The following is a 16,498-nucleotide window of genomic DNA, read 5'->3' as shown; positions in this document are numbered from 1 at the left end:
ATTTAGTGTTCTTAAAAATCTGAGATTCCTCAGATCCACACCCAGCATGAGTGGAATAAGAATTGTGAAGGTAAATTTAACAGTATTTGTAAAGAAGCAGGATAAAGCAGGAAAATATGGTAGAAGGCATCTGAGAGGAGAAGTGTGGGCATTGTGTGAGATCCTGCAAATAACATTCTGTGCATGAAAACGGTGCTGAGTAACTGCCTCTTCATCCATGAGATCCTGCAGACTGTGGTAATTTGAGGTCTGGAAAGAAGCACATAATGAAAGTCTGAATCTTTAGCACAGACAGACTGATTTAGATTGCACAGGCATTATGAAGCATTTCCTAGTTACGGAATTGTTCATTTGTAACCTTAATTTTAATGTAACTTTTTTAGCATACCTAAAAATACATGAAAAATACTACTTTTCTCCTCAAATACACAATGTTTCTTGGGTCAGCACAAAACCTCCCACCTCCCTGTAAAACGGTGTGTTATAAATCCCTAAATAAATACAATAAACAGCTTTTGGAGAGGATATCTTCCTTTTGGTTCCAGTGAGAGAGGCGTAAATAAAGTAATTGATGTGCCCTGTTAGCTGTTGTGCAAGTTTCATGTCCAAGTTTCGTGTGGTGTCTTTCCTTTGGCATGCAGAGAGAAGCAGAGGATTTTAGCACCTCGCCCACAGCATCCACCTCCTGACAGCAAAACTTGTCAATAGAGAAGCATTCAGCACTTCATTATTTCTACAACCTGAGCGCATTTGCAAATTAATTGATGTGTGGGAGGAAAGGCATCTGCTATTGTAGAAGCCCTTAAGTGTTGCAGCAAAACTAGAAATAAACTGGTTAGCTGTAGTGAGCTGATATGCTGTTGCAGGTGTTGGAGCCTCTAAAGTGGATCTTGTCCTTTTTTCTTGTTTTTGATATTTAAAAAAACCCAAACAACCCAAACCCAAACTTCTCACTGAATTGTGACCATGGAAACACCAGCACAGTAAAGGTAATACCTTATATATTTCTATATGGTTGCTAGTAAGTAGTTTCATATTTCTTGCTGGCTCAGCACCAAAAGAGAATTTTAATTAGGCCTGTAATGAATGACTGGGAGCATTTTAAAGGCTATTAATCTTGTGGTGTAATTGAGTTAATTATAATATCATTATAAGCTCCCATGAAAATAGGATGAAGTGTATTCCATTTGTTTTACTCTTTAAGTTATTTCTGAGGTCCCCCAGCTTCATCTCAAATGCTCCCACTGCAAGTCTCCAACAGAGAAAACTGTAAAAGAATTTCATGTGTCATTGCACCAAACCTGTTGTGCATCATCCCAATCCCGGGCTCTCTGAGCTGCCCCTTTTCTGTAGCTGCAGGTTTCTCCTTGCAGTGCAGAATGTCTTTTATTTGCATTTCCCAGAGTAGTATTTCCTTGTTTTTCTGGTTTCCTATCAGTAACTCACCCGAGTGTAGCAGATGAGAGTAAGAATATGTGATCTATTTTCAGAAATAAAGATTACAGCAGCTTTCGAACTGTTACTCTTTGTGCTGTGGCAAAAAATGTGTAGCAAAAGAGGTGTTTTTTTGCAAAACATATGGCTCTTCACTTGTTCAGACTACAGTAAGTTTGGGATTTGGTTGTAAAACATCTCTGTGCTTTTTGCACTCTCTAATCAGAGTGTGACATCTCCAACAGATGGACACATAAACTTTCCATAATCCACTTCTTTCCTTTCAGAAGAGGAGATGAGATTCTCATCTGTAAAAGTTGTTGAGGAAAACCTTGTCTGTCGAAATTGCTGTGTGCATGGGTGTGGGGATGTGAAGATGTGATGGATACACAGCTCAGCCCTGGAGCTCCTGCTGTTTCTGGGGCTGTCTGCAGTGAGGTCAGCCCTGCTTTTGCACTTCAAACCTCCCTAGAGCATTTGCCAGGGAGGTTCAGGTTGGACATGAGGAAGGATTTCTCCACAGAAAGGCTGCTTGGGCATTGGAAAGGGCTGGCCAGGAAGGTGAAGTCACCATCCCTGGACGTGGCACTCAGTGCTCTGCTCTAGCTGTCACCAAATTGGGCTGGTAACACCATCCTGTTTGCTTTTTGCCAGTCTGCATTATCAGGATTGTCTTGGTTCAATGGTTTTAAAGTCTACAATCAAGAGTTTCCAACCTTTACCCTGCTGGGATGGTAGAACTACCTTTTTTCTTTCAGGAACTTTGCTGGTCGCACTTTTATGTTTTCCACCCTCTTGATTATTACGGATTTTGTAAATAGTTTAGAAATGCCAGCTTGTGATGTATGGGCCTCTTTAACATTTCTTTGATTTATGTGCACTATGCTGAAAAAAAGCAGAGGAAGCATATTATTCTGGGAAAGAATGTTGCCAGTCTTCCATTTTTTCAGTCTTAGTTAAAAGCTACACTTTTATCAATCAAACCTGATAGATTCTTTTTGCATTCCCAAAAACATTCATGACTTAACTCTTTGATGTCTAAAGAAATCATTTGCCTAAGACTTTTATAAATGTTTACTTATTTTTTGGACGTCTAAGTTGAAATACATTTTAATCTGATTTTTCAGAAGTTCCAGACACCTGTGCTGATTCCAGGATTTGTCTCTGTAAAAGTCTCTGGTGTTATATGGGAAGGATGAGAGTTAAAACCTTTTACTCAAACTAGTGGTAACAGTGACCTGTCATTTAAGATTTGCTCTTATTTGTGGATGAATATTTTCTGTGGGTTACTTCACAGTGTCTAGAAAAGGTGGATAAATTAATCTGGTCACGAATATTCTGCAGCTATGGTAGGAATGTTCTTACAGGGGAATAGCCCTCATGCATTCTGTTCCAGAAGTCTCCAGCTTCAAGTTTTAATTGCTTCTCCCTGGTGGGCTGGAAATCAGCATCCCCTGCAGCCTTGCTTCAGGATGCCTGCTGGATATAAAGAAAGATATTAGCAAAAGTAACTGTTTAAGGAAGAATTAGCTCGTAATTTGGCAACTTCAGCTCAGTTTAAGCAATATTCCTTCAGCCCCTTCTGCTGGTGAAGTGGGGTGGTCACCTGGAGCAGAAGAGAGTGGTGATGTCTGGTGTAGCTTGGCAGAGCCTTGGGATGGACTGTGGAGTTGTGATCTTCCCATTTCCCCTTCAGGAAAGCCAGGTTTCCCTGTGCTGACAGGAAAACCTTCAGCTGGGCTGTGGTCAGACACTCAGTATGGGTATCTGCCTAAAGTCTAAAGATATTGTGCATTTTAATTATTGTGCAAGTCACCAAAGCTAAAGAAAGGCATTTAAGAGAAGTTAAAATAATTAAATGTAATGAGTTAGGGAAAGAATTAATCAACAGCACAAGTACTGGGTGTTGTCATTACTGTTCCACTGCTTACCCACTAATGGATTTCCCTCATCTCTGCTTTGACTGCCTGTCTCCTCTTTGTCTGATTGTGCACTGTACTGGTTGGATTTACATAAGCTGCACCACGTAGACATTTTATTGAGGAGTATTAATTTCTTGATTTATCTGTAAAGGGCTTTGTTTGCAGCAGTAAAGGCCACCCTCAGAGCTGCAAATCATGGCATGGTGCTGGACAGTTTGGGGAGTGTTTCTGTACCTGATTGCAGCCCTTTATTCTGCCATTTGAGCTTTATCTTCCCCATTTTTTGTCTAAGCACCTGAGCACCCCCTGTGACAGAGGCAGCAGGTCATTCTTCATACTGACACAGCTGCCACCTGACACCAAAGATTTAGTCTAGGGCTTTAGAAAACACTAATTTTAGCAAGAGAGCAGTGTCTCCAGAGTTCTGGTGGCTGTTCAAGGGAGCACGGAGCTCTGGGGGAAGGTACTAATTGTGTCCTTATCTTGGAGTTTAATGATGACTTTCCCCTGCTTCAGATTATTTGTCCTATACGAAGATAATGCTTCTGTCAAAAAGGAATTAGGATTTTCTGTCAGATATTGATCATGTGCCCTTCTTGGATCTTTAGACTTTAATGAAGTCCATTAAAGGAGCACAAAATTGTGAATACACCCCACAGAGTGACACAAAGACCATTTACCTATTCTGGACAACCTCTGTAACACGCACCTGCCTTCAGCTCAGGGTTACTTAAAAATGCTGCTGTTTGTTACTGCAGCTGGTTTTATTTTGTCATTTAGATGCAGAACACAATGTAATAATTCTACTTTGCTTTTTGGAATTCTGTTATGTGTTGATATTGTAGCTGCATATACAATGAAATAAATGCCAGTTCATTTAGTTATTTCAGTAAATATGTGTGTTCAAACCCTTCAGAATACCTGGAGGTATAAACATTTTAAGCATAAAATACAGTTATTCTTCTAAAGAGTACATAAAGTAGCTTGTAACCCCAGAATATGATTATTCTGCCTCTTTATCCATTTCAAACCCTAGATCCCTTTAAAATTCAGCCTGGTGGCTGTGTAGTGTCCCTTTGTGTTGAAATTATCCAAAAAGCAAGAATATCTCACTTCTGTAACTATTAAATTGATTACTGAACATTTTTTTAAAAACGTGGCGGAGGAGTAGTGGCTTTTGAAAAGACTTTGAACAGTGCAGGTCATTTTATTGGCAGCAAGGATGCAGATGCTGAAGTTTTGACCAATTCCTTGAAGAAAGAGCCATGAGATTTGCTATCTCTGCATGGTTAAAAGCCAAAGACTTGCAAGCAGTATTGGAGTGAGGGAACATTCATCAGCAGAACTTCTGTGTTTTCAAAAGAAAAGTATGGGAAGAGCAGACTTTAGGACCTGAATCTGGCACTAATTAAACAGCACTCTCAGCAAAAATAGGAATCCAGAGACAATGGAATAAAACCTGTAGCAGAGACAAGGCTTTAAAAGAAACAGGGATGTGTATCAATGCATTTCCTACTATTGTGTCATTATATATATATATATATATAAATAAAACCATTTCAGCTTGTTTTTGAGCTCCCTAGGTCAGGGAGGGAGGGAGGAGAGAGGCCTAAGAGAGAAGCCCTGTGCAGGGCTGATGTTCCCAGCCTGCTCCATATTCCACTTCATTGACCTGGCATCTCACAGCCTGGGCATGAGAGAGGACCCTAAGAGAAGTGTGAGCTCATTATTGTCACAGTTTAGTCAGATCAGGGTGGTTGGCAAAAGGAGTAATAACTTTTCCACAGGGATTTAAAAAAGAATGGCATGGGAGCAGCCTTTGTTCCTCTCATGGATAGGTGTTTCTTGATTAAATATTCTTGTAAACTGGAAAGTGTTTGGGGGGCATAAGTGCTTTAAAAAAAATAGAATAAAGTGTCCTAATTAAATAGTAAAATAGAGCAAAGACACTTTGTCTAGTTTTTCAATTAATTGAAAAGCCTGCAACCCAACTTGACAAGAGGAAAACCAATGAGTAAAGAAATTGGAGACTCTCCTTTTGGCTTATTGATGCTGTTTTGGTCAAGTCAAGAATTCAGCTGTCCTAAAATGATCAAATGTCGTTCGGAGAAAAAGAGAATTTCCAAACAGGCCTCATTATCTAAAAAAAGCTTAAAAATATCAATTAAGGTAGTATAATTTCTCTCTTGCCTACTTTAGTCTGTAGAGATGAAACTGTGGGAGTGTCCTGCTTGCTTGCTCGTTGCTCTTTTCAAAAGAGCCAGTAGAGTTTTATCATAATAAACAAATCCCTTTTCATCTGCAAGGGAGAAGTTGTTTAATGATGAGGGGTGGAGCACTGTGCATCCTAAAGGAGGCAAATGTGCATCACCAGGATTATAGCTAACTCAGAAAATGCCACAGTGGGTGAGTATCTGCTCTCTAAAAGGCATTCCTTGAAGGAATAGAAATAAACTTTACGTTACCTGCATCTGAGAAAACAGTTTTCTGTTTATATATATGATCACTAAGTATTTACATGAGAATGGAAGGAGTAATAGGGTAATGTGATTACAAAGAAAATAATTTTTCTGATTTCACTTTTTAAAGTGTTGGTGCTTAGAAAGCTTTAATTAATGGCAAAACGTAAATGTCATGTGCAGCTGTAGCTGATGTGATCAGTTGCTAATGCTCCAAGTGATTGCTCTTTCCTAATTTTTCCCTGATTTTTACCTTCTTTCAACCAATTTTTGCAATTTTGGATGGCCTTGTCAGTAAGTGCAGTGTACTCACTTGTTTGGGCAGCAGTCAGCACATGCCAAATCTCCAGCCCATGAATTATGTAAACTAAAGACCTCTAGACCCAGCTTGATTCTAATGATGAAGCTTTAGTTTTCAAAGTTTTAAATGAGCACTGTGCCCATGTTTGTGGTTTTAAAACATTCACTGCAAAGCAACCCTACAGGCTAAGACTAAAACCTGTCACAATATGGTCAGTGCTTTTCAGCTGAGCAAAGGGGCCTTTTCTGCAGGCTTCTGGCTGTAGCAAAGGTTTTCTGTCTGCTCCAGATCTTAAAGATATCTGCACAAGACAGGATTTTTTGGGGGGATTGGGGAGGTTCTTTTTGGTTATTTTCATTGTTTTAGAAGATGTGTTACCTTATTTCTGGTAAGAATAGTCACTGGGGTAGAGTAAGGAAAAGATGTCATGGGGTTAACTTCTTTAAAAATATTAATGCTTTCAGTTCTAAATCAGATCTGTAATTCTTTAATACACCTTGGTTTTGTTTAAATAGTTCCTGTGAAAGCCAAAGACATCTTATGTAGATGAAGAAATTGTCCTCCTTACAATTACAGCTGTGAGAAAAGTGACTCCCAAGTGTTTTCACTGTTGATGCTTTTCCCTTAGTGAGGAAGATTAAGAGATGTTAATATAGGAATATAGTTTTCATATACTCAGGAACGCTGAAAATGTGAAATATTAGTGATAGCATTTTGTTCTAGAAAATCTAGCCATGTGGCCATTAACGTAGAAAAATAATTAATCTTAAAAAAACCAATTTAAAGTAATCCAAGTTCTGTTTTTATTTAGCTTCGTGTAAAGCTTTTGTATGTATTGAAGTGTTACTTTCAGTACCTTTCCTACATTCCTAAGAAGACTCACTTTTGATTGTAAAATTGAGAATTCACACATCTACTTGAAACTGTAGTTTTAAGAAAAATATCAGCTATCATGAGATTCATCATAAACCTGTACAAGTTGGCACTGGGGTATCTCCTGGCTGCTAAATGCTGTAAATTGATTTTTGTTGTTGCTGGTTTTGATTTCTTGGTTTTCTGAAATAGATTTTCTGTTTCATCTGCATGTATTGGGGAAAATGGATCGATCTTATTGATATCATACAGAAAAATATTTCATTAGGGAAAGCTTAGCCTCACACAAGACAGGTGGAATTCCCCAAAGCTGGAAAACATGGATGCTTGCAGTAGTGATGGGGAATTCCTTTGCAGGTGATAGGGGAATGATATGCACGACTGCGTGGTGCTGCAGCAGTGCTCATTCCAGTGAAAATTCACCATTGTGCTGGTGTGACTGGGCAGGAGCACAGGGAGGTTGTTGTGAACATTGTTGGGAATGCAGCAGTGCTCATTCCAGTGAAAATTCACCATTGTGCTGGTGTGACTGGGCAGGAGCAGAGGGAGGTTGTTGGGAACATTGTTGGGAATGCAGCAGTGCTCATTCCAGTGAAAATTCACCATTGTGCTGGTGTGACTGGGCAGGAGCACAGGGAGGTTGTTTGGAACATTGTTGGGAATGCAGCAGTGCTCATTCCAGTGGGTGTTCATTGTGCTGGTGTGACTGGGCACAGGTTGTTGGGAATGTTGTTGTCAATGCCCTGGGCAGGGCAGGTTTGACCATCAGCGATTCTGTGATTTTTGGCTGTGGGGTCTCAGCCCCCACCCAGAGGTGCTGGAACCCAACAGCTCTGCTCTGTCACCCCCTGTCCATCTCCATCTGTAGCATGTGCCCACAACCTTCTCCCCAATGTTCTTGCAGGCACCAGCATTCCCTGGATTCAGGACTCATTGAGCTCCATGTAGTGTCTGTATGTTCATTAAGCCCAAAAAGTATTTGTGTCCCATGAGCTCATCTCAGCCTCCCTGCATGAGCCTTTTAGCACCCACAACATCCTCTGACAGTGCATTTCAGCACTTTTCCCTAAAGTGGAGAGAATGTGTTTGGAAATGGCATTCTCTTGTTAGTAAGCAAAAAACTGGGGGGGGGGGATGTTGGTGTGTTTTTAGCTGACATTTCTCTCATGGTTGATGCTGGCAGAAAAAGGTGTTTATTTTGTAAAGGAGAAGGGAACTGAATGGCACCGTATTTTCCATCAGACCATGAATCTCCTGGCCATAGTTCTGATACCTGTGGTCTTGCCTTGGCACTATTTTCAGTTTTGCTTCTGCTCCTCAGAAAAATGATTAAGAAACAATTTCCTGATCCCTTCAGTGAACACCCCCTGTCCCCAAAAAGGAGAGCACTCTGTGCAGTACAGTGTGTGATGCTTTAATAATGTATAAATCAAACTGGACAGAAGCTGCCTGTCAGTTTTATTAACTTTGACCTTTTCTCCCATTATAGAGATGGTTTGGTAAATATTTAATGGCCCTTACAGGTTTTGACAGTTGGACCTGCATTCCTAAGAGCAAAGGAAGATTAAGAGGAAATACTTATAATTAATAAAAATAACTTAATCACTTTGGAGTCAGCCTTGAAGGATAAAATTTTGATTTAGAATCTATTTCTTTTTTATTCCTTTCATAGTTTTTTGTTTTTTTTTTTTTTTAATGCCTGACTACTAAATGTCACTAGCTGGGAGGTTGTGAAATGTTTTTAAGAGGTTGCCTTTATAATCCATCTCTGATTAGTACCAGTGATTACCTCCATTTCTGAGCAAGTGTCCAGATAATGTTGTTTACCTGAAACACCTGCATAGGGCACATTGGTGGATGGTGTCACCAGCACGAAAAGATGCAGGAAGGAAAACGAAAAACATATTCCTGGAGTCAATGGGCTCTTCTGCCAGAGCTCTCTTTGCTTTTAATTCCCTGCATATTGCACTCCCTGCACATTCAGGTAGTGAAGATTGAAAACTAAGCCCCTGACACTGAAACATTGCCTTTCAAACATGGACCCTCCATTGCTCTCATTGATTTTTTTTCATTTCAGAAAACTGTCAGAGAAAAACAAATCTGAGCAAAATCCATTGGTTGGGGCACTAAAATCCCCCCCTTCTCTGGTGGAGCACAGTTGAGTTCACGTGGCAAAGCACCAGGGGAGCCAGGAGCCTGTTAGAAATCCTTCTGGAGGTGCTGAGCAGGGACATCTCAAAGTGGCTCAGGGGATTGCTCCCCTCCTGTTCCTGATTTTGAATACACATTCCAAACTTTGCTTCCCTCCTTTTCACTCAGCCCCTGTAGAACAGCTTGGTCTAAGACCACTTCATTTTCTGAACGTTTTTAAATCCTACTTTCCTGACCATAACCCATTTTTTATGTGCACACTATAGGGTTAGAGGAGTTAACGTGTGAAACAATTCATCTTTTTCAGAACAAATCTTCAGACAATGTAATGAACACATAGATCCAGGTACTGGAATGATGCAGGAAATCACATTTGTCTGACAACGAATCTTCCTCCCCCTTCCAGTTCAAAAATGGGGAACTCGGAATGTAATTGAAAGTGTTCAGAGGAGAACTTGTTGCACTTGGAGGTGGTTGCAGGACAGGCAGAGCCCTCTAGCTGTTCTTAAAGCTGAGAGCTGTGGGAGTGCACTCAAAATCCTGCCGATTCATGTTGTGTCCTTCAAAAATTTGTCTTTTATTGGCAAGGAAAAGAGAAGTTTTGAGGAGAAAGCTACTGAATGTGAATTGTTCTGCAGTGCTATGGAGATGTGTGAGCAGGTATTTTAAAAACAAGATTTTTCTTTACAGTGATAGAAACTCCTTTGCAAATGTTTTGTGGTTTTGTGTTTAAGAAGAAAAAGATGAGTGTTATTTCTAAAAAGATGGTTTATATTGTGAAAGGGTTGCATCTGTCTTCCTCTTATCTTCTTCCTAAAGTGAGAATGTTTAGTCCCTAGAGAGGAGAAACAGTTTCAATGTTTAAAAGCAAGCCCAAGTTTCAAGAGAGTTGGACTTGAGAGGAAGTCCTTGAGTCATCATCTTACTTGCCCTAATGCATAACTTCTTCCTCCTACCCATTTCACAGCAGACTTTTTTCATGTGCTTTGTCCCTATTGTCTTCCACCAAGCAATATATCTGAAATACCACTGGTATTCCTGACTGGCTGTAATTCGACTCAGGTGCCACAAGTAGCAGAGGTCTGACACAGACAGAGTACTGCAGTGGTGTGTATTTTAATATATATATATATGTTTTTTTCTTATCCAGTTGCAGTACCATGCTGGGCTGGCATCTGGCCTTTTGAATCAGCAGTCTCTGAAACGTTCGGCCAACCAGATGGGAGTCTCTGCAAAGCGCAGACCAAAAGCCCAGCCAACAACTCTTGTCCTGCCTCCTCAGTAAGTAATGGAATATTTGGAAGAGTTTTCATGTGAGGGAGGTAGAATATTTCTTATTAACTTCCTTGGTTTTGGGTTTAATTTTCAATCATTGCAATAAGCGACCTTGTGCTTGCATTTTTGTTCCGTACACGCTCTCTTTGTAGCAGGTCATTAAAAAACTTTTTTGCAACACAAGCTTGGCATTGAGGAATGATGCTCACCTGATTGTTATGACTTGGAGCTTCAAGCAGGACTTTTCTGAAGGTCCTAAAAGACTGAAGCCAAAAAGTCTTTGGTGTGAGTACTTTCTCGGCAAACGTCTGTTCCAAGTCCATCTGTTCACCATATGTTAATTTTTCATCGGATCTAAACCTCTTTTACAGGTGACAAGCAATTATGAGGACACATAGAAACTGTTTGAGGACAGAGAGTATCAACACTTTAAGCAGCGTGTATGTAGAGATGCCAGAAACACAGAGATGTGCACAACTAAGCTTATAAATTAATAAACCTGAAATATATTTAGTTACATGTAAGAAAATGATTATTATGTAGAAAATGAAGTGCTAAGCAATTGTTCATTGTACTGAACATCCTTGTAGTTTGTGGAAACTGCCTGCATTTTTTCACAAAACAAGAGTCACTGATGTATAAACCCTGTGCTACCAAAAACCTCATAGCTGCAATAATAAAAGTCCCTGTTGTCACCAGATTTCATAGGTCAATGTTTAGAGGTTTTTTTTCTTAAAGGAAATGTGAAAAAAAATCAGAGTCTATAGAGCTGTCCCCTTGTATATTAACTTTGAAGTGCTGGTAATTCAAGAATCCATAAAATGCTGTGTTTTACCAATATGTCAGCCAAAGGAGAATGGTTTGAAGGGGGCCCCAGCAGTTTGAAAACCAGATGTTCTTCCTCTGATATGTGGGATGGAACAGGGGTATCTTGTGACAAACTGGCTGTAGTCTTCCTTCTTTTTTGGGGTATCTGGAGCTTCAAATGGGCTTCCTTCTCCAGCATGTCTATAAACTGGAATTTTGGTATATCAGTTGACACAGTTTTTTCAGAAGTCTTAAAGTATTTTGGTGGTTTTTTGTTTTGTTTCTTAATCATAGCATCTCTAGTTACTAGAAGTATGTATAAAGAGCTACTTTTGCATAGAAAAATGTGCTCCTAACAGTTGCAGCTGTATAAATCTTAATGTGAGGTACATAATATATAGATTTAAAAGTATTATATGTCTTGTTATCTGTAGATGATTTTCCTTCAGTGGTGCACTTACCTAGGATCTGCAGATAGAGTGAAATTTCGGTGTGGTAGCTAAACTTTAGGCAGTAGTTGAATTATGTTTCAGTATCTTATTACCACTTCCAGCATTATTCACAGGGAAATGTGTTTCTGCTGAGCTGGCCCTTTATCTGTCACTGGTTGCCTCCTCTCTGGCTTCTCTTTGACCTTTCCATATTTGTTCTTCTTTGCTATCTCAGTGTGTCTTAAGAGAATAATAGTGATATTAAGGCAAATCAAATACCTGTTGGGCTCAGTATCTTGTTTCCAGCACAGGACAGAAGCAGATTATGAAAAGACTTATTGAAATAGGCTTATGAAAGGTATTTAGAAAGAAAGAAAAAAAGCTGTGACAAATGGATTTTAATATCTTGATTTTGTTAGTTTCATGCAAATAGTGATGAATCATGGGCTGGTTGTTTTTTTTTTTTTCCTTCATTCTTTATAAAATTCAAAAGAAGAAAATATCCAGTTGCAAAACTACAGATCTCCTTGAAAGGACATCCTGCATCCTAATATTCCCATGGCAATTCAAGGATTTTCTTTTAGCTTTATTAATTCATCAAGGAAGGGATAACTATTTCTTGGTCTATTTTTGCTTTGATGTATGCTATTAAAATTAAGTTCAGTGACAAGTCATTGGGGTGAGTAACAATGAGTCAAGTGTTTATTAAATGTTGTTCAGAGCAGCTATATTATCTTGAGCTTTTCTTAAACAGAAGTAGTTGAAAGCAGCTGTATGCCAAAATGTCATTTCAGGAGAGCAGGTTGGAGTGAATATCAACACTGCAGTAAATCCTTTCTGCCAGCAAAGGGCCGCAGGAAACACTTGCTCAGGAGGTATCAGAGGTGATGATTTGGGCAGAGGACCTCCTAAAACCAGTTTATTCTTATGCAGATTTTGCACATGGCTGGTTTACTAGTAAATATGTCTGTATTTGAGTTACAGGTATTATTAGAGGGCAGGTTACTATCTGTTTATTTATGGTCCTGTTTCTTGAAGAAACTGCATGAGTAACTTTTGCTATTGCACTTCACGTTCTCCATGGCAGTGGTGCAAGCTGAGCAGTTTTCTTGTTCATCCAGGTCTTTGATCTGTGCTGCTGGGGTGAGACTTGGGTTGTATTCCACAAACTAAAAATTCCTAAATGATATTTCGTCTCATAAAAGGAGTGCTACAGCAGAAAAATCAAGTTTTGTTCAGTTCACTGTTCATTTGAGTCTTCAGTCTCTATCCCTGCTCTGCTTTTCTTCTTCCCCCTCCAAAATGCCTTTTTTTTTTTTTTTTTAATAAATCAATCAAACAAAGCAAACCCAAGCCAGTCTTGGAGGCTCAGCCATCTCTTCCTATTTTATGCTCATAGAAGGAGCTGGAGAAAGGGTTTTGGTGATGGCAAAAGTGATTATTGGTAGGTCCTCACACTTTTTCCTCCCCAACCTTAGGCTGTCTTCTGCGTTGTGCTGTGGTTTGGAGGCGAGAGCCTCTAGTTCTTCACTAGTAAATATCTGAAACAACAGCAATTTTGAATCCAAAAGTGGTTTTGAAAAGGGAAGTTCTCTGCCCTATGCAAATGCTATGAAGAAAATCTGCATTTTCTCCCTGTTTATTTGAGGATTTGTAAGGCTGCTGAGCAGTTTTGAAGAGAGGCCTTTTGGCGTTGGGTTTTGCTTTTCAGTTTTGGTTTTCCCTGGCTCTGAAAGCGCAGAAAGGAAGGCTGGATTGATGTGTGTCTCATTCCCAGCCAAATGATCTGTGTGAGAAAATGACTAACTGCTGGCTGCTTTCTGTGCCTGCTTTGTCCCTCCTTCTGTCTTCTATTAACAAGACATCTCCCTGTACGTGCTAATGGATGCGTTCCCTCACATGCCTCTCATCTGGCTGCTTGTTCCTCCCTTCTGTTGAGGAATCTCAAGGCAGTGTTTGCTGAAGTGCTGAGAGCTGTCAGCTCCTCTCAGTGCCTGGGGAAGTGTCTGTGTCTTTCAGCCCTGCTGAAAACCAGGGTGGCTGCTCCTGCTTGGGAATCGATAAATAAAGACAATAGGAAATGATGGCGTAGCTTTTCTTTCCTTCTTGAAATGTAGTAATTGGTGCAGTTAATTAATCTGGTATTATTTGGCATGGCACTACATGTCAGGAGCAGATTTGCAGTCAGGAAGTTGTCTCTGAGAGCCTAAGGCAGCAGAATTCTCTTGGAGAGTGCTGAGTGCAGGGAGTCCATAGGGTGATTCCTGCTGCTGGACCACCCTGCTGGGATCCCAGGGAATGTGGTGTGGCACTGGCCAGCTGGAAAACAACAGCAGTGAGCCACTGTGAGCTGGGGAAGGAAGAAAAGAGGAAGCCCAGGATGCTGTCTGTATTCATGCAGTGCAGTTCAGTGGCACACACAAGAGTCAGTCAGTTTTAATGGGAATTTTTAGGGGTCTCAGTTGGAAACCCTGTGATTTTGATAGCTCTGTTGTGTGGGGCTTTCTCAGTGCTCCCAGATTGATCATCTGTCTTCTCTGTCTGGAAGAAAATTGCCAGAACAAGAACTTGATCACCACAGAACGTACTGAGACTCTTGCCCTTTATGGTGCCTTTTAGGGTCATTTGTTGTCACTTTGTGGTTTTGGAGAAATAAGTACACTATAAACAATAAACAAGTGGAAATCTTGTTCTTGTTTGACAACTTCAGGCTCAATGAGCAGAGAGGTTTGAGTTAAAGAGAGTCCACTTGCTTTGTTTTAAGGCTCTTCAACTTGTCTTGTGAATCTCTTGTGGTCTGATGTATGCCCTAACTTGACAGTGAAAATACTGTAATAGATTGAGTAAAAATCTCTGTAAATTTGTACTCTATTGCTAGGAGCACACCAGCAAAATTACTTTTTTTTTTTTTTTTTTTTTTAATAAAGGAAAAGACAGTGCTGCTCATGATACTGTTGTGGATGAATGAGCAAAAAAAAAAAAAAAATCTGTGGAGATAACTTTTCTTTTAGGAGATAACAATGACCTGAGGATATAGAGATTCTGGATGGGCACTCTGTTTCTACTCATGGTTCTGGGTGAGATGGAGGAGGTCTCTGATCTGCTCTCTACACCTCAGAATTCATCTGGATGATTCTTCTAGAGAAGAAGGATGTATTCAAAAGAAGTCCATAGTTTTTGCATCCTTTGGAACTGCATTAGCTACTCCACTCACTGCATAGTGAGTGGATTCCATAAAAAGTTAATTTCCTGGCTAGTTTCAGCAGGTATTTGTTCATCTGGATTTGGAACAGAACTGTGCAGATATCCCAAACTCTGTGTTTATTGGAGTTTGATTCAGTACCAGCATATTCAAAGTGTTGTTCTGTCACAGCATTAATGTCTCACCTGTTTAATAGTTCTGTCATATAATTAGTACTGTCAGATTCCATTGGCTTTGGTCAAGAGCTTTCTTCAGGATACTCAAATTGATTTTTAATTAAGGATTTAGTATTTAAAAAGGTGCTGGTTTAAACAGATACATATATATATATAAAATTATACTCCCAGTCATCAGATGTGCCAGAATAAATTATTTGGAATTAATGCAAAAATTTAACATTTTTGCATTAAGGAAAAATCCTGAGCCCTTTGCCAAGAGTTTTTTGGAGGAAAGTGTTTTTTCAGCAATTTGTTTTATAAACAGCATCTAATTGCTTCCTAAGTTCAGGGATTTTCAGTACGTGAGAAAAAGACAGGTTTTCCTAAAGGTAATGCAAAACAATAAAGCAATAAATGTTTGTAAGTTTTCTAATTTTTAAGAGAACTTGTTTAAATTATGTTGTGTTAGTCCTTTCCAACCCAAATTCTGTGATGAATCTGATTCAGTTCAGTGTGACAGCAGGTGTAGGGGTGGGGTTATTTAAGAGCCAGTGTTGTTATTGCAATAATTTCAGTGTCAGGGCTCCAAGCTTTGGGCCTCCTCCTGGAGTGTTCAAGAGTAGAAGAGTGAAGTGTGTGTCTGTATTTCCTGTTTTGAGAGAAGTCATCAGAAGTTCTTTGTGCAGTTCTCAAATTCTTCTTTGCCTGTACTGGCAAAGCTGCATTAAGTATCAATATTCATTAAATACCACAGAGATGATAATGTAATAAAGCAATAATCCTCAGGCCCACATCTGTACTTCTCTCCAGAAGAGCTGAGGTTGAGAATATAATTAAAGATTAAAACTCTGTTTGCATTCTGGAACATGGAGATATCTTTTTGTACATGATGGGGAATTGTATTAATAAGGAAGAGATCAGTTTCCAATAACTTTCAAGACTGGGAGCTCATTTCATATCCCTGGTAATGTTTAAGTTTCTCACAGAATTCTTCAGCTTGATTTTAGCCAGACAGTGCAACAGGAACTGTAAAAGAACATGTTGCTGAAACATGTGACCCTTTTGCTCCACAAATTAATCCCCCTTTTATATGAAAGGAAAAAAAGATTAAAAAAATATTTCTTTATATTGTTAGACAATAATATTTACAAGAATAAGTTTAATTACTTTGCAGCCGTGTACCATGTCAATCGAACATTAATTTTCGTATTTGGTGTCCTGTGCACAGTTTGGATCACATCATTGTGCTGTTTTCTTTTTATTTTGAGTAAATTGCTGAACTGCTGTTGCAGAGCTCTTTGTGAAGCTGTTTCAGTGGCAGTTGCAGTGTATTGCCATTTACCCCTGACTGCCATGGTGATTTCAGCGTGTTCAGGGCTTGTGGATCCCACAGCTGGGGAAGCATCTCCCTTGGCTGATCCCATCAGTGGAACAAATGATCAGGGACACTTCCAGGGTGATGGCACATCATTAACCTGTCTTGAG

At 39.6% G+C, this 16,498-nt stretch overlaps 1 protein-coding gene and 1 long non-coding RNA gene across 2 annotated transcripts in view; both read left to right on the top strand.

Moving 5' to 3' along the window:
• The window catches only part of MED27 (mediator complex subunit 27), an 84,232-nt gene that overhangs the window by 22,874 nt on the left and 44,860 nt on the right, over positions 1–16,498 (top strand). Inside the window, exon 3 of the mRNA XM_021543531.3 lies at positions 10,291–10,421. Coding sequence (XP_021399206.1) covers positions 10,291–10,421 — 131 coding nt within the window. The remainder of the gene's footprint in view (positions 1–10,290; positions 10,422–16,498) is intronic.
• On the top strand, positions 10,428–11,115 carry LOC146765885 (uncharacterized). Its single transcript, XR_014958785.1, has 2 exons — positions 10,428–10,700; positions 10,787–11,115. It is a non-coding gene; the product is annotated as an uncharacterized LOC146765885 (long non-coding RNA).

Source organism: Lonchura striata, chromosome 17 (genome assembly GCF_050655825.1).
Source record: "Lonchura striata isolate lonStrDom1 chromosome 17, ASM5065582v1, whole genome shotgun sequence".
NCBI classification, from domain to species: Eukaryota; Metazoa; Chordata; class Aves; order Passeriformes; family Estrildidae; genus Lonchura; species Lonchura striata.
Note: the sequence above shows the minus strand (reverse complement) of the source record. Positions and strands in the feature narration are given on the sequence as shown.